Genomic DNA, 23625 nt, shown 5'->3' on the forward strand with positions numbered 1-23625 from the left:
CTTCCTAATAATTCCCAGCATGGCGTTGGCCTTTTTTATTGCAAACGCACACTGTCTTGACATTTTCAGTGAGTTATCTACCACGACCCCAAGATCTCTCTCTTGGTCAGTCTCTGCCAGTTCACACCCCATCAACTTGTATTTGTAGCTGGGATTCTTGGCCCCAATGTGCATTACTTTGCACTTTGCCACATTGAACCGCATCTGCCACATTGATGCCCACTCACCCAGCCTCAACAGATCCCTTAGGAGTTCCTCACAATCCTCTCTGGTTCTCACCACCCTGAACAATTTAGTGTCATCCGCAAACTTGGCCACTTCACTGCTCACTCCCAACTCTAAATCATTTATGAACAAGTTAAGGAGCATGGGACCCAGTACCGAGCCCTGCGGCACCCCACTGCTTACCGTCCTCCACTGCGAAGACTGCGAATCACCCTTTGGGTGAAGAAGTATTTCCTTTTATCCATTCTAACCTGACTCCTCAGCAATTTCATGGAGTGCCCATGAGTTCTCATATTGTGAGAAAGGGAGAAAACTACTTCTTTCCGTACCTTCTCTATCCCATGCATAATCTTGTAAACCTCAATCATGTCACCCCTCAGTCGGTGCTTCTCCAAGTTAAAGAGCCCCAAGCGTTTTAACTTTTCTTCATAGAGAAAGTGTTCCAACCCTTTAACCATTCTAGTTGCTCTTTTCTGCACTTTTTTCTAAAGCTATAATATCTTTTTTGAAGTGCGGTGATCAGAATTGTACACAGTTCTCCAAATGGGGCTGCACCATCAATTTACACAGGGGTATTATGATACTGGCTGATTTGTTTTCAATTCCCTTCCTAATAATTCCCAGCATGGTGTTGGCTTTTTTTATTGAAGTCGCACACTGTCTCGACATTTTCAGTGAGTTATCTACCATGACCCCAAGATCTCTCTCTTGGTCAGTCTTCTCCACCATAGCAAACACAATGGGGATGGTCTGTGTGACAGGATTTCTTGGCAATGATTTCTTTCTCGGGCTTCTTTGTGTTCAGTGATCTCCTAAATGATTGACAGGAACAGTCTTATGTTAAGTGTGAAGGCATGACAGCAAGTCACTTTGGCCACTGTGTGACACAGAATGTTGGACTGGAAGGGCCATTGGCCTGATCCAACATGGCTTCTCTTATGTTCTTAAGCTGCTCTTGACACTGTTTTTCCAATGACAGGAACACGGTTGAAGTCTGCAGGGCTTGGCAGCTTTGTGGTGAAGCATGATCTGGAGTCCCTCTTTGCAGGAGAAATGAACACGGCCACACCAATAGCAGGAACAGGCAAGGGATCCATTATAGCCTGTCCTGGAAGCTTGCTGTCTGGGTTCACACTGGTAACATGTCCATGTAGAGTTAATTCTTATACCCAGTGTTTTCTGCTTACCTCTGAATGTCCATAGAAGTAGTTTGCTTGTGCTTGTAGTGGCATAAGTCCATAACACAAGCCCCTTACAGCTAGGAGTCCTATATGCCTGGCACTGGGCCAGAGTGAACACAGTCCATAGATGGTAGGAAAGGAGGTTCAGGGCTTACAGACAGACTTTTGCTAGGAATGCAGTCCTTCCTATAGTTGGTGCAACTACATGAGTTGGTGGCGGCTTCCTATAGTTGGTGCACCACAGGAGGTGGTGGCAGCTACACGCATAGCCAGCTTCAAGTGGGGGTTAGGTTAAAATATGGAACAGAGGTCCATCAGTGGCTATTAGCCACAATATGCGTGTGTGTGTATATATATATATATATATATTGGCCACTGTGTGACACAGAGTGTTGGACTGGATGGGCCATTGGCCTGATCCAACATGGCTTCTCTTATGTTCTTATGCAACTCCCTGAGGATTTTGAAGAGTCCTCCTGCCTTCCTGCCTATGCTGAGTTGTGAGCCACCAACTTGCATCTTGCACCACCTTTCCAGCACAGGCAAGAAGACAAGAGGGCTCTTCAGAATCCTCATTGAGTTGCATAGGAAGGGACCGATTTGCCACATCCACCTCCTCCTTCCTTCCTTCCTTCCTTCCTTCCTTCCTTCCTTCCTTCCTTCCTTCCTTCCTTCCTTCCTTCCTTCCTTCCTTCCTTCCTTCCTTCCTTCCTTCCTTCCTTCCTTCCTAACATCAGTGATGAGTTTCATATATGATTTCTAATACAAATAGCAGTTTATATTTCAAGTTTGTATGTTTGTGAACTGAAATTTAAAAATATATATTAAAAATGTAGGCCCACTCACAACTTTAAGGGTAGTGCATCTTTTAGCTCACAAAGCAGAATTTCTGCTCACAAGATGACATGGCTTAGAGGGAACGTTGCCTACCACCTGATCTTTTAAGTGGAGAATCTGGGGATTGAAGCTTGGAACTTCTGCATACAAAGCAGAGGCTCTGCCACTGTGCCATCCGCCCTCCCTCATGTTGGTAAAAGCTGACATCTGGAAAAACAAGATGGTTTCCAGTTGAATGAAGAAAGAGAAGCCCCCAGCAATTAAGTATGGTGGCTGCAACTCTTTGCCTACTTCCATTCACATTCTTGTATGGTGTACAGTTGAAAAAAGTAACAGCAGAGTGATAAATAAGGAAGCCCCAGCCTTGCCCCTTACTTTTCTGGCAATTGACCCCAAAACTTTCTCCCCATCCACAATTTTCTGTACACAGCAGGGCTGGAAGTGAGCAGTGAAGTGGCCAAGTTTGCAGATGACACTAAATTGTTCAGGGTGGTGAGAACCAGAGAGGATTGTTTTATGTATTTTTAATGTATTTTATTGTATAATCATTAATGTATTTTAAACTGACTTACTGTTAGCATTTTGTATTGTAAGCCGCCCTGAGCCCGCCTTGGTGGGGTAGGGTGGGATATAAATTGAACAAATAAATAAATAAATAATTGTGAGGAACTCCAAAGGGATCTGTTGAGGCTGGGTGAGTGGGCGTCAACGTGGCAGATGCAGTTCAATGTGGCCAAGTGCAAAGTAATGCACATTGGGGCCAAGAATCCCAGCTACAAATACAAGTTGATGGGATGTGAACTGGCAAAGACTGACCAAGAGAGAGATCTTGGGGTCATGGTAGATAACTCACTGAAAATGTCAAGACAGAGTGCGTTTGCAATAAAAAAGGCCAATGCCATGCTGGGAATTATTAGGAAGGGAATTGAAAACAAATCAGCCAGTATCATAATGCCCCTGTATAAAGTGATGGTGTGGTCTCATTTGGAGTACTGTGTGCAGTTCTGGTCGCCGCACCTCAAAAAGGATATTATAGCATTGGAGAAAGTCCAGAGAAGGGCAACTAGAATGATTAAAGGGCTGGAACACTTTCCCTATGAAGAAAGGTTGAAACACTTGGGACTCTTTAGCTTGGAGAAACGTCGACTGCGGGGTGACATGATAGAGGTTTACAAGATAATGCATGGGATAGAGAAGGTACGGAAAGAAGTACTTTTCTCCCTTTCTCACAATATAAGAACTCGTGGGCATTCGATGAAATTGCTGAGCAGACAGGTTAAAACGGATAAAAGGAAGTACTTCTTCATCCAAAGGGTGATTAACATATGGAATTCACTGCCACAGGAGGTGGTGGTGGCCACAAGCATGGCCACCTTCACGAGGGGTTTAGATAAAAATATGGAGCAGAGGTCCATCAGTGGCTATTAGCCACAGAGTGTGTGTGTGTGTGTGTGTGTGTGTACACACACATATATTTGGCCACTGTGTGACACAGAGTGTTGGACTGGATGGGCCATTGGCCTGATCTAACATGGCTTCTCTTATGTTCTTATGTTGTTGTTATTACTTTGTTGCATGATGTCTTAGTACCTGGAAAAGCAAAGGTAAGCTCAGAAAGCATTCCAGATTTCAGATCTTTTAATCTGTCCATGCCTATTCATGTGCGTGGAATAGGGATGGGCATGAATCAGCTGATGAACTAAAGTTTGATCTGAAGAACCAGGACAAACTATCATGAATTTAGGCAAAATTCACAGTGGTTCATGACAGCATGTGAAGAGCAGAAAGCACTTTCTGCTCTTCATGAGAAACAGCTGAGTGGCTGGGTGTTGGGAGCATAAAAATGTTTAAATGGCCCTGCTTTCTGCTTCCCATGAAAAGCTGCAGGAAGCAGAAAGGAGAGTTTAAATGGAAAGGGGGGCGGGGAGTCACTTTTTGGGAGATTCCATTCCATTCTGCTGGCTGTGGCTCACTGAGGACAGAAGAAAGGTGGAAAGGAAGTCTCTACCCAGGGGATTTCTTCCCCTTTTTGCTGGCTACTTTTTTTGGAGTGTCTTCGGCAGTCCTTTTAAAGTGTAAAGGTATTATAGCCCTAAACAGCTGCACAGCGGGAGAACCTCCCTGCCACATAGCTGTTTTTCATGCTGTTTTGCAGTTTCTTTAAATTTTAAAGGGACTGCAGAAGACAGTCCTAAACAGCTGAGCAGCTCAGTTTTTTGGGTTTTCTGAAAACCCTGTTTAAAGGGACTGCAGTCCTTTTCAATGTACTTTGCAGGGCTGCAAACTGCACAAACCAGTTCTGTTCATAAACCAGCCTCCCAGTTTGGTTCAGGGTCTGGTATGTGGTTCAGCCACAAACCACAAACCAAAACACATTTTCCTGTTTCAGGCCTATCCCTAGTGTGTAAAGTGCCATTAAGTTGCAGCCAACAGTTTTCAAGCCAAGAAACTAACAGAGCTGGTTTGCCATTGCCTTCCTCTGCATAGCACCCCTGGGCTTCTTTGGTGGTCTCTCATTCAAATACTAACCAAGGCAGACCCAACTTAGGTTCTGAGATCTGATAAGATCAGGCTAGCCTGGGCCATCTAGATCAGGGCTTGTCTATACATGTGCACTCTTAGTACTGTAAGATTTCTGAAAAACAATGAAACCAATAGTCTTGTATGTGTGATATAAACATGAGCGGGCAGTTTGTTTACTGAGTGATATTGAACCCCCTGGCACTACCATCTGCCTAGGCATATAATTGGCCAAACATTGGTACAAAGCCTATGCATGCGCTAACTGCATGCACATAGGTTCTGTTCCTGTGATAGTCTCTGCTGCTTAGATTTCTAGATTGTATATAATTTGCATATGTGTAGCCTGTGTGCCAGCACTGTGGCAAATGTATAGGACAGCCAAGTATAGGACAGGCAAGTGATCCCATTGGTCTATTTATTCATGTTGCCTGCAAACTCTTGTGTTCTCTGTGTATAGCTATAATCTAGATCAGTATTTGTGTTTGTAATGAAACAGGTGTATGCATATATAGTTCTGCTTTATTACTTTGGTTCATTAATTTAAATATTTCCATTTGAAGATTTTATTGGAAATTAAACATCATATTTGCCCAATATAATATAATGGCACACAATACATAAAGAAATGGCAATTTAATGAGAATACATAAGCAATGCTCATACATTATTTATTGCAAATCATAATGACAGAATAATCAAAGAGAAAGAGGCCACCTTAAATGAACACTTTTATTTTGTGGCTGGTTTCTAATACAGAAAATGCAAGAAAAGGAGTCCTAATTTGGGGCTTGTACGTACAAGATACGTTTTTTTTTTAATCCTGTTGACTAAAATTCATGCTTTCTCCTTAGCTTTTTCTCCAAATTCTTCCTGCAAGCTGTCAAGTCAGTACATTGTTGAAGATCACATGGCAACACATTATAGAAAATTGCTATCTGCCAAAGGTATCTGAAAAGGTCTTGCTTGATTGGAGGCTGGGTGGTTTGTTAGCTGACATTTGTAGACTAGCTTAGACACTGTTTTTGAAATCACAAAACCAAATGCATTGTTGACATATTTTGTAGTGGAGTGTTATATTTACAATATAGATGTAATTCTAAATTGTGGGTTGGATCCAGTGATGTGTGAATGGAAATGGAAGCTCACTTAGCACAGTTCCACTTGTGCAAGCAATATTTCTATAGATATAAGCAAAGTAGACCAGTAAACAGTAATTACTTGCACAATGTCTTGAACAAGTGGCAGTGCAAGTTGGGGTACAATGTTTAGCTTAATGCAAGCTACCAGTATGGTCTTTTTATAATGTTTCTGGTTGTGCAAGGACTCTAGTGTTCACAGAAATCTGCTGCTGGAAAGCCAAACAGCCATCAGAATATTGCACATAACCTTGGGCATAATCCTCTGGGAAATGTTCCTGTAAAAGCCCCACTGAAATGAATAAGAGCTACACAAAACCACCACTAAGGAAACATGTGATTGTCTATGCCAAATATGGCTGTTATTTGCCTTGGCATAATCTGGTCTTCTTCCTGGCCTTCCTTGCTCTTGCTCTCTCAAGACAATTTCCACCATGCTGCCTGCCTAGCTCCAAATAGGCCACAGCGCATGGCTCTCTTATGCAGGAGATGTGTCACACTTTCTCCCGGTCCCTGGCCCCACTGGTTGCAGCACAATGGGCCTTTCTGCTAGAGCCAAAAGGCCACAGCACAAAAAGACCATCTGTTTTCAAAATAAGAAAGCTAAGCTGGAGTGTACCTGTTTGCCCTTTGGTCTACCTCCCCAGATCTCTCTCTCTATCTATCTATCATCTTTCTTCCTTTCTTTCTTTCTTTCTTTCTTTCTTTCTTTCTTTCTTTCTTTCTTTCTTTCTTTCTTTCTTTCTTTCTTTCTTTCTTTCTTCCTTTCTTCTTCTTCTTCCTTTCTTCCTTTCTTTCTTCCTTTCTTTCTTTCTTTCTTTCTTTCTTTCTTTCTTTCTTTCTTTCTTTCTTTCTTTCTTTCTTTCTTTCTTTCTGCCATAATTCAAGCATGCCCCTTTTCTGACAGTTGTTTGAGGTGACCTCTGTCCACCTTTGGCCCATTGCTTTTAAGTCACATAGCAAAGAAGCATCTAGGATTACGGAAGAAGCTAAAGAAGTCAGTCTCTCCCAAGTGGGAATGTTATGCTCATAAATGTGCAGCAGCATCTGGACAACCTGAGGGTAATGAGGAGGGAGGCATCCATAATTCACACCTGTTGCAGTCTTGGCTAAGTAGAGCTCTGTTTGTCTCTGTCTCTCTTTGCTCTGTCTTGCCATGTCTTGAAAAAAGAGCCAAACTGAACATGAAGAAACTAATTCAAGGACATTATGTGACCTTTAGAGGATTCTTTGAGACTACTGCATTCCTTTGAACTGAAGCTCAAATTTAAAGAGACAAATTCTTCGCACACTGGGCACTCAAGCATTATATCTCATTTGTTCAAACACAATTTTCAATTTTCTTTTACTCATGAAATGATACTGATCACTGTAGGAAAATCCAGCAAGTTCCTCCTTAACTATAAACTGCAATGTATGGCTGCATCTGACAAAAAAATTCACATATTCGATCCAAGCTCAGTGGAGAAAATACTTCTTGGGATTCATTTTCAAACATTTCAACTGTGCAATCAGAGTCAGGTATAAAAACCTAGATGCAATACTAATACATGTGAAGTATTTCTTTCAGTTATTACGTTTTACATATATGGGAAGAACACACTACACATAATCACCATTTTGTCTGAAAGGGCCAACATATATTTTCAGCTTCAGTACATGTGTACTAAAGCCCTAGTTGTGTAATTTCTGCAAGTTTCTTGGATGTAGCCAGGAAGTTTCCTTTCTGGTAGGGAGGTGTCAGGATACCACTTGTCAGGTGAGAGTACACCTGAGAAGTGAAATTATTCCCATAGTTGAGGAAACTTCTCCACTAGATCCAAATGGTTCATGACTATAGCACAAACCTCTCAGATTGATGTCCCAGTGCCTTTTTTCCCCAACCACATGGAAAGAGACATCCTGGTCCATATGCAGACATGGACCACACATCAAGCACACTGTCATAAGATACTTAGGCCTGAGTGGGTAACACCATTGTTGTTATGTGAGATCTGAAGATTTTTCTCTGGTATTGTGTTTTGCTTCATCTATAGAGACTGTAGTTCACATATGCTTTCTTGATCACATGAGTCTGCACAGGGATTAGGCATACAAAAGGCCTTTCTTCCATTCCTTTCCTCTGCTCTGCCCCAACCCCCCCCCCCCCCAAAAAAAACACCAGCTAGCTATGCTGGTTGAATCACCACATGGTAGAAGTGCAGGCTGAGCGTGGGCCAGAGAGGAGGATGCCTTGGTGGCTTTCAAGCCTCCTTACCATCTGCCCTGAGTTATCACAAACTCTGCTAAATCAGCTGCTTGCTGTTGGTGCAGTTTCAAGAAATTCTTGAATTCTTGAAACTTGAAGCATGATATGTTCCAAGCAAACATTTTATATGCTTGGAAGAGAAGTGCTCTCCCCAGCCCATGTTTACAGCTGTGCCCAATGGGTCAGCTTCTTTTACTGTACTAGTAAAAGGAAAAGAGAAACGGGCATGCAAGCAACAAATATGCATGTAAGTCTAATTGTAGGCTAAATAATCAATTGAAGTTAAGTGGTAACTCAGATACTACTGCAGTGAGGGTGTCCTCACAAGTAAATCTGTATTCAATGGGGCTTACTCTTGGGTAATTGGACACAGGATTTTATTATTATAATGCAATCTTAAACTGACCTATCCCCTTCTAAGTAAATTGTTGTCAATGGACTTAGAAGGATGTGACTCTGTTTAAGATTGCACATTCATGGGAATAAGCCCATTGAATAAAACTGGACTAACTTCTGAGTAGGCTTGCTTACAATTGCTTCCGTAGTAACTTGGCTGGAACTATGAAACCTTGACCTAAAGTCTTTGAACTGACTAAGGTTCAGATATACTATCTGCTGTTTGTTTAGCAGTCAAAGTGGAATTTCATAGACGGGAGATATTGTTTGCTTTCAGAAAACTTTATATTCTGAAAGGAAAACTGGGTTTGATCCTTTAACCCATATATAATAGCTTATTGCTAAACATATTGATTTGAGAGGTTTTTTTTCTGTGTTAACAATTGTGTCTTGGATTTGTTTACACAGGTAGGAAACACCACATCCTTGAACCGGTATTACATTGGATCAATGTTGCGTAGCATAGGCTGTAGGAACTCCTACATGCCCAGTCATTGTTTACATTGACAATTACTAAGGGAATAATGGGCAAAAGATCCTCTTATTATCTCCCCATCACTCAGAATTCACTGATATTTCCACTTTGCTACTTAATTTTGTACTGATATACAACAAATACAGAACAATCATAAGCAGGTCTACTCTGAATTCTACTAAGGTCCATTCAGTGGGACTTACTCCCAGGAAAGTACTCCTAGGATTGCACTGTTGAATATTCAGAGAAATGGAAACATGTTCACCAGCCTTAATGACTTGAATTTGCACATCCACACATCCTATCTTACTTGATATTGGATAGATTTTAATAGGGATAGATTTTAAATCATTTTATATTTTTAAAGTTTATTCATTTATTGTATCTTTTGTATTGTTTTTTAAAAGTATATTTTACATGCTGACCTTTTCTGTAGTAGCAGTTGGGCTTCTGCGTTCACCAGCTGAAATGATCGATTCCCCACCAGTTGCTGCACGGGTGCATTTAAACTTGCATCTCCCTCCAATTCCCCTTCCCCCCATGGCTTCCTGATCTTTTTAAAAAAATCAGGAAGCCATGGGAGTAACTGGAAGAAGAAACGAGTCAAAATGAGCCTTAGCAGCAACTGATGGGGAATAATTTGAGCCAGGGACAGATGAAGTCCGAAGGTGGGGCGGCTGTTACTTTGGAAAATGTCACTGTTAGCCTCCCCAAGTCCTGTGTGGGGAAAAGAAACAGGGATATAAATTTAATAAATAATACTAATAACAATCTAATCCAGGGGTGTCAAACATGTGACCTAGGGGCCGAATCAGGCCCCTCAAGGGCTCCCCTCAGGCCCCTGAGCAACTGGCTCTTGTCTGCTTCCTTCTCCCTCTCTCTTGCTTCCTTCTGCATCTCAACTTGCTTTGCAAGGCTTGCTCAATCGCACAGGAGCTACAGAGCAAAACCTCAATTTTCTCCATTGGTTGAGGCTCCCCTCTGTCCTGGTCCCCTGGGGAGGGAGGGAAAGACCCAGAACTTCCTTTGCCCAGTTTTCTGGATCCCATGGGAGAAATACAAAGAAAGCACCTTTAAGACCACCAAGTGCTGATGTTTTAAGCTTAAAAAAAACATATTTAGTCATATTTGTCTGTGTCCTTAAAAAAGTTTATATTTGTGCTACCTAACCATAAATAGATACACACATGGCCCAACCTGACACGGCCAGGCCAGGTCTCATTTGTGTCAGATCTGACCCTCATAACAAATGAGTTTGACACCCCTGCTAGGGTTGCCAAGTCCAATTCAAGAAATATCTGGGGACTTTGGGGGCGGAGCCAGGAGACTTTGGGGGTGGAGTCAGGAGACATTGGGGGTGGAGCCAGGAACAAGGGTGTGACAAGCATAATTGAACTCCAAGGGAGTTCTGTCCATCACATTTAAAGGGACAGCACCCCTTTTTAATTGCCTTTCTTCCATAGGAAATAATGAAGGATAGGGGCACCATCTTTTGGGGCTCATAGAATTGGACCCCCTGGTCCAATCGTTTTGAAACTTGGGGGGTATTTTGGGGAGAGGCACTAGATGCTATACTAAAATTTGGTGCCTCTACCTCAAAACATAGCCCCCCCCAGAGCCCCCAATACCCGTGGATCAATTCCCCATTATTCCCTATGGGAATAGTTCTCCATAGGGAATAATAGAGTGCCCAGTAGACATTTCCCTCCCCCCCCCGCTTTCTAAAGCAGGGGGAGGGCCTCCAAACCAGGGAATCCCCTGCCCCCTCCCTCTCTCTCACACACAAATACTTACTGGGTTTTGTTCCTGCAGAACTTTACTTGATCTGAAAACGAAAGCAAAACAAAGGGAGGGGCCGTTCTCCGAAGCCCTTCCTGTTTCCTGCTTTAAAGGCACATATTTTAAAAGCGGACCTGCAGGAGCTCTAAAACTACATGGTGATTGTGGGGGGCAGGGCTTCCCCCACCGGCCAGCTGGCTGGGGGCGGGGAGAAGCCTGTAAAAATGGGGGATCCCCCACTGGGACCTGGGGATTGGGAAGCCTAACCCCTGCCTAAGCATTGACTCAAAAAGCAGTATATATAGCATACATCTATCAATGTATCATAAGTAGGTTACTTAATAGCCAGTGTTTAAATAAATCCAGAGTTTCAGTAGCCTCAGTTTGCTATCAGGGATGAGTGGGCTGTTTATTGCTTTTTTCTATAATTTATTTTTTATTTATTTTATTCGATTTTTAGCCCATCTTTCTCGTAAAACAGGTGGGGATTTGAAGATGCAATACTGAGAAATACAGATTTATTTTTTTTTCTAATTCAGCTGCTGTTGATTCGTCTGCTCCAAAGAGTTTGACCATGAGCGTCAAATGTAAGTGCCACTGTTTTGCCTTCAAATAATGCCTGGCTTCACTTTATTTCATCTGTAGATATTTTGTTTGGATGATATATCTTTCTCTCCCTCCTTGTTTGGCACATACCATACAGAAAAACAATGGTATTTTTTGCACACCACACCACATAACACTAAGAGGAAAATCACCTATCTGCTACTCCACAACCATGACTACTGTGTAAGCATTAAATCACTGATTCTAGGACTTTTTCATGTGATTGCTAAAACTCTCTTCACACAAATTTGGATTTGATTCCTAGTCCTGGCAATAAACATTAGCCCTAAAGCAGGCAACAACAGTATGCAGATTGCCAAAGGATGAACACTCAGCAATTTTCAGTTGGAGACGACAACCCACTGTAAGCCAAAGAGAGGAGTGTTACTTTGCATCCTAATGCCACCTATAGGCTGAAACTGATTTATTTTGATATGCTGACCTTTCAGTGTGGAAAATTGAGGATTACACAGAGGATAAGACTGATTTCACACTCGTCTCTTACAAACTCTTTTGAGCCACTGCCCTACTATTAACAAATATGTGTGAAAGTTTTAAAGTATTCTTGAATGTACTTGGAGGAGGGTTAATCAGTTGATGATGGGACATGAAGTTGGATATACCGTTGAATTTATTCCTTCCTGTGATTTGCATGTCAAACTATGAAGTATTCTCTGTGAAGCATTGCCCACTCTTTTAACCTCTCCCTGTATAAAAGTGCATTTCTGGCTACTATTAACAGAAGGGGGTAGGGGGAAATACAAAGCAGAGGGAGGAAGAATACCTGATTCTGAACTCAGTTCTTTTCAGCATTGGATGAAACAGGGAGGGGAAAGACAGGGGAATAAATCACCACAATTTGGCAAAGAAGAGGAAATCACAGAAGCAGTAGCACTGACTTTCTCTTCCAAGGGTGTTTTTACACTGGCAGTTTGTGACTCTATCTCCATATTGTAAACTCACCTTTTACATTACATAACGTTCTCATAATTGTTTTGCATCATTGCTTCCCGAGACATTTACATTTAGATCATAGAAGATCACAGAACATAGAATAATAGAGTTGGAAGGGACCTCTAGGGTCATCTAGTCCAACGCCCTGCACAATGCAGGAAACTCACAAACACTTCCCCCTAAATTCACAGGATCTTCATTGCTGTCAGATGGCCATCTAGTCTGTTTAAAAACCTCCAAGGAAGGAGAGCCCACCACCTCCCGAGGAAGCCTGTTCCACTGAGGAATTGCTCTAACGGTCAGGAATGTTGAGCCGGAAACTCTTTTGATTTAATTTCAACCCATTAGTTCTGGTCCTACCTTCCGGGGCCACAAAAAACAATACCACACCATCCTCTATATGACAGCCCTTCAAGGCTTTGTTTCAGTGAGATGGGTTTCGACGACGTCATAAAAGCATTTTTCTCAAGACTAGTTTTGGTCTGGTCTTTTCTCTACAGGCATTTCAAACTTGTATTGCAAAAGTTTTAAAAGACGCCCCCCCAAAGCCACCACAAGGTGCAGAAATTTGCATGAGAACTGACAGCACTTGAAATTTTTACATATCATTGCTTGTCTCATCTAGTGATTTAAATTTGTATTGTTTTTGCAGTGTTGACACGATTTCCAAGCAATCGTATACATTTAACTAAGCACTGGTATTTCGGCTGCCCTTTGATCAGAGACACCCCGCCCCCAACTGAAATGCTTGAATGTAAAAGGAAAATAATTAAAATGGAACAGTGGCAGGCAATTTGAAGATTCTAAAACTCTGGATCAAACTGAATGTAAAAACACCCCAATACACATCCATTCACACTCATCATCCCTCCCAAAAGGTTCTATTAAAAAATGAGAATATCCCTGCCAGATTAGATCAAACTTTTGTGAATTTTGTTTTTCACAGCAGCTAGCCTCATGACTACAGGAATGCCAAACATAGGGCAATAGTCACCCCCTCTGTTGTCCCCCAACTATCACTCTTCAGTGTCACATTTTCTCTCAACGTGGAGGATTTATTTAGCCATCAAGGGAGGAAATTTCTTAAATTAAATATGTGCTATGTGAAGTGGTATTTTCTTTTGGCCTGATTCCTTTGTATTTCAAAAGAAATAAAAAGTTATTTCTATCTATTTTCTCTATATCATATCATTAAAAAGCCAAATTGGCACTTTGTTTCATTCCATTCCAGCAATCATCTAGTAACTTATTCATTAACTGACTGTCTGCTGCCTGGCTACCTCCACAAACTCAATCCCAAATATTTCTGAGGTTTGTTTAAAAGGCCCCTCCTGGGCAGCTGTACTGGAACACATTGTAGCATGTCTATTACCCTCTCCTCCAAAAAAAGAGAAGCTCATAAAGTATTCTGGAGGTGAAATTGTCCAAAATGGTGGCTTTGCAAGCAAGGTAAAATTGACAATAATACTTGGTATTAAAGTAAATGGAGCAGTGAGCCAGGTGAGCAGTTAAAGGAGAAGGGTAGGATTGTGCATCATAAAATGGCATCAGAGTTTAGTGACAGGGCAATATGAGCCAGCATCTAAGGTTATAAGTCTAGGAATTCCTTGTCCTACATGAGCTGGGAGGCATGCAGTGACTCTTAAAATGAGAAAACCAAAAGTGTTGAATGGAAGCAAGTTCACTGTAGCAGGGAAGATTCTTGAGTGATAATTAAAAAGCTTTAAAATGTATGTATGATTCAGTCTCTGATTAGGCAGGGTGTATTCCAATCGCATTTTAGCCTGTGGTGAAACTCCCACATCCCTTTTCAAGGCTAACAGTGCTGAGGGGCACTTCTTGGAAAGGGTGTATAACCGCTCCCCACCCTCATATTTTACACCACAGGTGATCATTCCTATGGAGCACCTGTATTTCTGCACCACACAGGTTCTAGATAACGGGCAACCATTGCTACAAACAAATAAATGGGCGTATATGCTAGGTATGCATGGCAAAGGCACTAATCTGTGCTTCCAAAAAAGTGTGACTGACTTGTATTGATCACATGCTTAGGGTTATTACAACATGTGTAAAAGGAAACTCAATAGCAGCTCTTCAGATGGGCTGCTTTTAAGCAACTTAATTTCCAACATATCCAAGACTGGATCTTTAAACCTTGCAAAGATTTATGCATCCCCCTATGTGACCACTGGAATCGGAAGGGGAATTCCTGTTTGAAGTGGGCCTTAGCAAGATGCTTGGAATACAAGTTTCAGAAGCATGCAACACTCAACTTGCAGTCTCAATTCTTCTCTGGCATGGGCTGTATTTCTGAGCTAGAAAACAACCTTCCCTGCCTCTTTCCCCTCCTCTTCTTCTACCTGCTCCTGCACCTCCTCCCTAGGGTTGCCAAGTCCAATTCAAGAAATATCTGGGGACTTTGGGGGTGGAGCCAGGAGACTTTGGAGGGGAGCCAGGAGACATTAGGGGTGGAGCCAAGATAAAGGCTGTGACAAGCATAATTGAACTCCAAAGGTCAAATGCTGCACGACCCTGCACTCGTGACGGGAGTGGGGGGTGGGGTGCAGCTTGGCCTCCGCTGGCACCTTCCTGCTAACGGGGCAGGGGCCTCCACTTGCCTCTCTGAGACGGCTCTGCTGGATGTGAATGCCGGCCACGGCACCGACTGACAGCAGCACCGTCACCCCAAGCACCGCCGACATGTCCCGGGATGCGACGTGCCACACGGAGCATGCGCCTGCCTCCCCACACACAGCCCTCCTGTTCCTGGAGCAGCTTTGCTCCAAAGAGCCTTCCAGGGGCAACCCCCACCCCCAGAGAGCAGGGAGCGGCCTGAGGCCCAGTCAGCTGCGTGTGGTTCAACTACCTGGGCTGGGAGTCGTTGGCCAGCTGGGAACGATGCGCTCGGCGTGCTAAGCCTATAGGAAAGGTCGAGGGCCACCTTTGGAGCACTCCGGCGCTTTCTCGAGTTCTTGGCCCAGCGCTTCTCTCCAGAAGCAGCTGCCGCGCAGCAGAGCCGCCCAAGGGAGCAGCAACCTCGCGCCGGCCCAGGTGGCAGCACCGCTCTTGGGACTCTCTCCTCCATCTCCCACCCGGGGCCGCTTGGGCTTGGTGCTGCCGGGCTCAGGCACACGCTCCTGCGAGAGTCTCTGCGTGGCGCAAGGAGGGCGCGGAGAGGCGGCTCTGCGCTTCTCATTTAGCCTTCCCCCAGAGGCAGTGCGGGTGCTACAGCACTGAAGTCTGGAGAAGCAGCAGCAGCCACGAGTGCGAAGTAGGAAACCAGAAGTAGAAACCAGAAGTATTAGAAGTAGGAAACCAGCCAGGGAAGCAGTGGGGCCCTTGGATGACCATGGGGTAAAAGGATTACTGAAGGAGGATGGGGAAATGGCTGAGAAGCTGAATGAATTTTTTGCCTCTGTCTTCACCGTGGAAGATGAGAGGTGTTTGCCCGCCCCAGAACCACTAATATTGGAAGGGGTGTTGAAAGACCTGAGTCAGATTGAGGTGACAAAAGAGGAGGTCCTACAACTAATAGACAAATTAAAAACTAATAAGTCACCGGGTCCGGATGGCATACATCTGAGAGTTCTGAAAGAACTCAAAGTTAAACTTGTGGAACTTCTAACAAAAATCTGTAATCTTTCATTGAAATCTGCCTCTGTTCCTGAGGACTGAAAGGTAGCAAATGTCCCATCTTTAAAAAGGGTTCCAGAGAAGACCTGGGAAATTACAGGCCAGTCAGTCTGACTTCAATACCGGGAAAGTTGGTAGAAACCATTATCAAGGACAGAATGAGTAGGCACATTGATGAACACGGGTTATTGAGGAAGACTCAGCATGGGTTCTGTAGGGGAAGATCTTGCCTCACTAACCTGTTACATTTCTTTGAGGGGGTGAACAAACATGTGGACAAAGGAGACCCGATAGATGTTGTTTACCTTGACTTCCAGAAAGCTTTTGATAAAGTTCCTCATCAAAGGCTCCTTGGAAAGCTTGAGAGTAATGGAGTAAAAGGACAGGTCCTCTTGTGGATCAAAAACTGGCTGAGTAATAGGAAGCAGAGAGTGAGTATAAATGGGCAGTCTTCGCAGTGGAGGACAGTAAGCAGTGGGGTGCCGCAGGGCTCGGTACTGGGTCCCATGCTCTTTAACTTGTTCATAAATGATTTAGAGTTGGGAGTGAGCAGTGAAGTGGCCAAATTTGCGGATGACACTAAATTGTTCAGGATGGTGAGAACCAGAGAGGATTGTGAGGAACTCCAAAGGGATCTGTTGAGGCTGGGTGAGTGGGCGTCAACGTGGCAGATGCGGTTCAATGTGGCCAAATGCAAAGTAATGCACATTGGGGCCAAGAATCCCAGCTACAAATACAAGTTGATGGGGTGTGAACTGGCAGAGACTGACCATGAGAGAGATCTTGGGGTCATGGTAGATAATTCACTGAAAATGTCAAGACAGTGTGCGTTTGCAATAAAAAAGGCCAACGCCATGCTGGGAATTATTAGGAAGGGAATTGAAAACAAATCAGCCAGTATCATAATGCCCCTCTATAAATCGATGGTGCGGTCTCATTTGGAGTACTGTGTGCAGTTCTGGTCGCTGCACCTCAAAAAGGATATTATAGCATTGGAGAAAGTTCAGAAAAGGGCAACTCGAATGATTAAAGGGCTGGAACACCTTCCCTATGAAGAAAGGTTGAAACGCTTAGTGCTCTTTAGCTTGGAGAAACGTCGACTGAGGGGTGACATGATAGAGGTTTACAAGATAATGCATGGGATGGAGAAAATAGAGAAAGAAGTACTTTTCTCCCTTTCTCACAATACAAGAACTCGTGGGCATTCGATGAAATTGCTGAGCAGACAGGTTAAAATGGATAAAAGGAAGTACTTCTTCACCCAAAGGGTGATTAACATGTCGAATTCACTGCCACAGGAGGTGGTGGCGGCCACAAGCATGGCCACCTTCAAGAGGGGGTTAGATAAAAATATGGAGCAGAGGTCCATCAGTGGCTATTAGCCGCAGTGTGTGTGTGTGTGTATATATATATATTTGGCCGCTGTGTGACACAGAATGTTGGACTGGATGGGCCATTGGCCTGATCTAACATGGCTTCTCTTATGTTCTTATGTGCGGACCCCCAGGCACGCCTCGCCTGACGCAGCAAAGCCTCTCCTGGCGCCAGGCTCCAACACCGGCTCGGGGGTCTCGCAGTGCAGCCATTTCCCCCCCTTCCCCGCTTCCATTTTTTGGGGGAGCGGGGGAAGAGGCTGGAAATCCTGTGGTCCCCCGCCAGGGCGGGAGGGTTGGGAAGCCTACTCCTCCCTGGTTGCCTTGTAGGCCATGGAGCAGAGCTATGTGACTGACATTGGCTCAAGGCAGCTTAATTAATGGTTTTTATCTTTCAAACATGCTATGGTCTGCTTTGGACCTATCATTTTAGGATATGTTGTATGTCTTTTATGCTGGTTTTGTGCCCTGGCTCATTTTAATGGCATTGACTTGTTTTAAAGTTGCCAGCTTGTTAATGGCTTGGTTTTTTAAAATTGATTACATTTTAATAGTGCTGCTTTATTCTCTTTGTTGTAAACTGCTTTGAGGAGGTATCTGGAGAGGTGGCATATAAATTTCCTCAGTGATAAGTACATACTGCTGTGACAATATCTGAGGTGCTGGAAAAGGAAGGAGGGAGGTTAACAGAGGTAGAGAAAGATCCTACTAACCATCAGCTGATTTTACCATTGACAGCTTGGATTGCCTGCCACCAAACTAGATCTGAGAGAACCAGGTTTGAATGGCCACCCTGCCATGGATGCTTTCTTGGACCAGTCACACACTCTCAGCCTAGCCTATATCACAGAGTTGTTGTGATGATAAAATGAAGGAGAATGGTGTAAGTTGCTTTGAGTCCTTGTTGGAGAGAAAGACAAGCTATAAAAGAAGTATGTAAATAAATACTGTAACAAATTTTTACTCTTCCATGTACAAACTATATGTTAACATGCAACCACATATAGCAAAGCCCTGGTGCTCATTTTAAATCATGAAAAGCAGTTTTGGAATGGAAGTGTGAGTATGGAGTGAAGGAATGGATGGGAAGTTGTGCACTCCCGCCCAGCTGCTTGCCCCTTCACACACTTCTTGAATGTACACTTGAAACTACAAGTTGTGTCTTGAAAAGAAGTTTCCCTGCCTGCAGGGAAGGGCGGCCTAGAAGCCTGAATAATAAATAAATAAATAAATAAATTGAAGCTGCTTGTCATGTTAAACAATGGCTGTAATTTTAATTATCATATGGCAGTTGTGTAGTATAGCCAGGAGGTGCTAAGATGTTTGGCATCCATACATTTTAGCTCTTTTAGCATTATGCAGCACTCGATGGTGAGCTAGACTTGTTTTTAAGGCAAGAGATGTTTTAGAGATGATTTACCATTGCCTGCCTCTAAGTCATGACCCTGGTATTCCTTGGATGTTGCCTGGGCTATCCAGGCCAGGGCAACAATGGTTGTCAAACTTCCTTACATAGATTTGTGTGTAACATGATGTTTGCCTGAGTACAATTGGGAATAAGAGATATTTCCCACAGTTGAAATAGACAGCCGAAGGGAAGATGTGCAGACTGTAAGTAATGAATGAGATATGAATGAGCATTTATTTCACACTAATATACATGCACACAGAGAGAGAGAGAGAGAGATTTTAAAAAGAGACTGGGAAGGAATAAGATTATATTGTATATGTCAAATCACATCAGAAGTTATTTAAGTTAAAAACTGTTGTGTATGTTATGTACTTCTTGTGCTCTTATCTATGAGTTCTTACCAGGCTCATTGGAGCCTTTAGGACTGAGCTTGGGGATGAAGGAACAATGGGTTTTTTGTTGTTCAGTTGAGTCCGACTCTTTGCGACCCCATGGACAAAGTCACGCCAGGCCCTCCTGTCTTCCACCATCCTCCGAAGTCTGCTCAAATTTGTGTTTGTTACATCAGTAACACTGTTCAGCCATCTCATCTTTTGCCATCCCCTTCTTTTGCCTTCTGTCTTTCCTAGCATGAGGATCTTCTCCAGGGCATGCTCTCTTCTCATTTGGTGGCCAAAGTATTTGAGCTTCAGCTTCAGCATCTGACCTTCCAGAGAACAGTCTGGGTTGATTTCCCTTAGGACTGACTGATTTGATCTTCTTCCTGCATTTCTAGTTGAAGGAGAAAACGTTATAGTTTACTAATCTGTTTGGCATCAGTCTTTAGAAAGAGTTTATCAAAGGTGGTTTCTTTCAAATAAAAGCCATTCTCTTTATCTTTATAATATCTAGATTTTAGTTGGGCCATTCTCCACCAATCTAGAATAATATTCTGGCCCACTAATTGAGTACTTGTTCTGATAGACCCATCTTTATTCAACAGGGCTCCGTATGTTAGCAGTGTTTCGTGTATCGATAGGTGAGATTGTGTAAATGCCTCTAGGGGAGCCACCCAATTCGGAATCCTATCATACACAGATCTTCTTATTTTTCCCACATAACAATTAATGACTTTCTTATTAAATGATTTTAAAAATATTTGTGACCATCTATTCCATACCATATAAATGCATGTCAGCCAATTCTTAAATTGTGACCTTCAATTGCTAATATTCTTTTATTCTCTAATTTGGCCCACTCTTTCAACCAAACAAGTATGTTTGCTTTATAATAAAGTTTACAATTGGGTAGTGATAGTCCCCCTCTAGAGTCTTGAACCAATCTACGTTTTATTCTTGCTCTTTTTCCTTGCCACACAAAGTCACTTGTTAACTTATTCAGTGAATGAAAAAAGGTCTTATTTCACTGTATTGGGATAGTTTGAAATAAAAACATTATTTTAGGATGAATAGTCATTTTCAGAGCTGCAGTTCTACCCATAAAGGACAATTGGAGATATTGCCATTTACCCATATCTTGCTCTATTTCTTTAAGTAACTTTGAATAGTTATCCTCAAATATTGCACTACATCTGCTAGTAAAATGTATTCCCAAATACCTCACTTTTTTTTTTTTTTTAATTTTTAAATTTTATTAAAGAAAAAAGAAATACAGACAGAACAATACACAAAAGCACTAAAGTGCTAAAACGTAAAACACCAAACAGTACACAATGTTACAAACTATACAAGCACTAATCATACACAACCTCTACATTGCTACATTACTACAAGTACTACATTACTACAAGTACCCCCCCACAGGAGAAGGAGAGGATTTCACTTATGAGTAAAACATTCATTGCTCCCTCACTACATTAACTTGATATAATTATTTTATATCAAAACCTCTGTTTTTAACCCATTCGTATATAGGATCCCATTCCTCCCGGCATTTCTGCACATTACCACTTCGCAATCGGGTAGTCAAGAGATCTGATTCCGCTATTTCTAGAAGTTTAGTAATAAATTCTTCTCTATTAGGAATTCTGTCTTCCTTCCAATATTTAGCGTATAAAATTCTGGCAATTGTAACTATGTACAGCAATAATTTCAGCTTGGTCGTAGGTAGGTTTTGTCTACAAATGTTTATAAGGTACAGTTCTGGAACATGTTTCACCTGTATTTGCAAAATTTTTTGGATCCAGATGTTGACTTGCGTCCAGTATTTTCTGGCCTTTTTACATTGCCACCATATATGGAACAAAGAGCCTTTAACTTCAGAACATTTCCAGCATTTATTAGAGTAAGAAGGATATATCTTTGCCAACCTATCTGGGGTAAGATACCACCTGTATATCATTTTATACATATTTTCTTTAAGATCTGCTGGCTTTATTAACTTTATATTTTGCTTCCATAGCTTCTCCCATTCTTCCAAATCTATATTATAGCCAAAATCCTTCAGCCATCTAATCCATGCTTCTTTAACCACCTCATCTTGCATCTTGACTTGGAGCAGCCAGTCGTATACTTTGGTAATTAATTTTTGTTTAGATTCCAAGATCAGATCTAAGTCAGAATAAGAGTTCAAAAAGCCAATTTCTTTATCTTTTCTGAATCTTGATCTCACTTGGCATTGTAACCACCAAGATAACTTTAAAACTTCTTCCTCTATCAGTTCATTCTGGTCATTTAGCAAGTAAGCATAGTCCTGTTGATTTTCCCAGTTATATAATTTAGGATGTGACGCAGCCTCTATCGGGGAGATCCATTTTGGAGTGTGTTTATACTGCACTTTAATTTCAGTCCAGACCATATACAGAGATCTTCTTATATCATGTCTAAGGAAACGTCCGGTTTTGGTAGGAGTTTTGTACCACATGTAGTTGTGCCAGCCTTCTCCTAGCCCATCACCCTCTAGAGATAATAATCTTTTATCCTCCAATTTACACCATGTTCTCAGCCACGCAATATTGCAGGCTTTATAGTACAATTTCCAGTCTGGGAGGGCTAGTCCTCCTCTTAGTTTAGTATCTTGCATAACTTTCATTTTAATTCTGGCCTTCTTACCCCGCCAAATAAACATTTTGGTCATCTCGTTGAGTTGCTGAAAAAAGGGTTTAGGTAGTATAATTGGGATCGTTTGAAATAAAAATAGCACTCTTGGAAGAATGTTCATTTTAATCGTTGCAACCCGGCCAAGAAGCGAAATTTGGAGATCCTTCCATTTAATTAGGTCCCTCCGGATCTCTTTCATAATTTTTTCATAGTTGTCTCTATATAAATTCTTTAGGTTATTCGTCAAAAAGATTCCCAAGTATTTAACCTTCTTTTCATTCTTAAATCCAGAAAGCTGTTCCAACCTTTCAATTTGATCCTTTTCCATATTCTTCGTTAAGATCTTGGTTTTAACAACATTCAATTTAAATCCAGATACTTCTCCAAACTCTCTTAATCTCTGTTTTAAAAGCTCAATCGATGATATGGGTTGTTCCAGTGTAAATACCAAGTCATCTGCGAACGCTAACGTTTTTAGTTCTGTATCGTTTATTCTAATCCCTTTAATTTGAGAGTCTTCTCTAATCTTCTTAATCAGCGGCTCTAAAGTCAATATAAATAGTAGGGGAGATAGTGGACATCCTTGTCTAGTACCTTGTTCTATCTCTATCAAGTCCGTCATTACTCCATTGAAATTTACTTTCGCTGTCTGTTTCGTGTACACTGCTTCAACCATTGAACAGTATCTTTCTCCACACCCAACTCCAGCCAGAGTCTCTTTGATAAAATTCCAGTTAACATTGTCGAAGGCCTTTTCAGCGTCTATCAAAATCGCAGCAAATTCTTTATCTGGGTGCTCTCTATAATACTCAATTGCATTCAACAGCAATCTCACATTCTGGTTCATTAAACGTCCCGGAACAAAACCCGTTTGATCTTCGTGAACTAAAGTTCTAATAACTTTCTTCAATCTATTTGCTAATATAGTTGCATAGATCTTATAGTCACTGTTCAACAGAGAGATTGGTCTGTAATTTTTAATTTCTGCTGGATCGGAATCTTCTTTATGTATAAGAGATATTAAGGCTTCTTTCCATGACTCTGGGATATCACCCGTATTATAAACATTTTCCATTACTTTCTTGAAGGGAAGCAGTAATACGTCTTCAAAGGCTCTAAAAAATTCAATCGGTAATCCGTCTGTACCCGGCGTCTTGTTACTTTTTTGAGATTTTATAGCGTCAACTACTTCCTGCATTGAAATTGGATTTTCTAAACTTGCTTGTTGTTCCTTTGTTAGTTGTTGCATTTCCACTTCGTTTATATAGGCTTCTTGTTTTTGTTGGTCAAGCTTCTGTTTCTTGTACAAATTCCGATAAAAATTCTGGATGATAGTTTTCATTTGAGAATTTTGAAAAATCTCCTCTTTCGCCTCATTCCTTAGCATCTTTATGATCCTTTTCTCCTTCTCTTTCCTCAATCTATACGCCAACCATCTACTCACTTTGTTCGCGTTTTCAAAGTAGTTTTGTCTTGTCCATTTTAGTTTTCTCTCGATTTCTTCTGCCAAAAGGATATTTATCTGATGTTGAATAGCTATAATTTTGGACTTAATCCCGTTTGGGTTCACCATTTTCTGTTGTTTCTCAAAGTAGTTCAACTTTGTTAAGAGCTCATTGTAGGTCTTTCTTTGTTCCCTCTTCCTCCTTGATGAATATCGGATGGCGAGGCCCCGAAAAAAGGCCTTAAATGCATCCCATATTATTGGGATCTTTGTATCCTTTTCCAAGTTACATTTAAAAAATTCTTGTATTTCTTTTTTTGCTTCTTCCAAAAACTTAGTTTCCTTCAGAATTTGTAAATTTAG

The 23625-nt window shown here is 41.9% G+C and overlaps 1 protein-coding gene across 1 annotated transcript in view; it reads left to right on the forward strand.

Annotated features, from left to right (window-relative positions):
• The window catches only part of LOC132576675 (spermatogenesis-associated protein 7 homolog), a 130011-nt gene that overhangs the window by 16855 nt on the left and 89531 nt on the right, over positions 1-23625 (forward strand). The window contains exons 3-4 of the mRNA XM_060246080.1: positions 5618-5710; positions 11340-11387. Of these exons, the coding sequence (XP_060102063.1) occupies positions 5618-5710; positions 11340-11387 (141 nt within the window). The remainder of the gene's footprint in view (positions 1-5617; positions 5711-11339; positions 11388-23625) is intronic.

The sequence above is a fragment of the Heteronotia binoei genome, chromosome 1 (genome assembly GCF_032191835.1).
Source record: "Heteronotia binoei isolate CCM8104 ecotype False Entrance Well chromosome 1, APGP_CSIRO_Hbin_v1, whole genome shotgun sequence".
Lineage (NCBI taxonomy): Eukaryota > Metazoa > Chordata > Lepidosauria > Squamata > Gekkonidae > Heteronotia > Heteronotia binoei.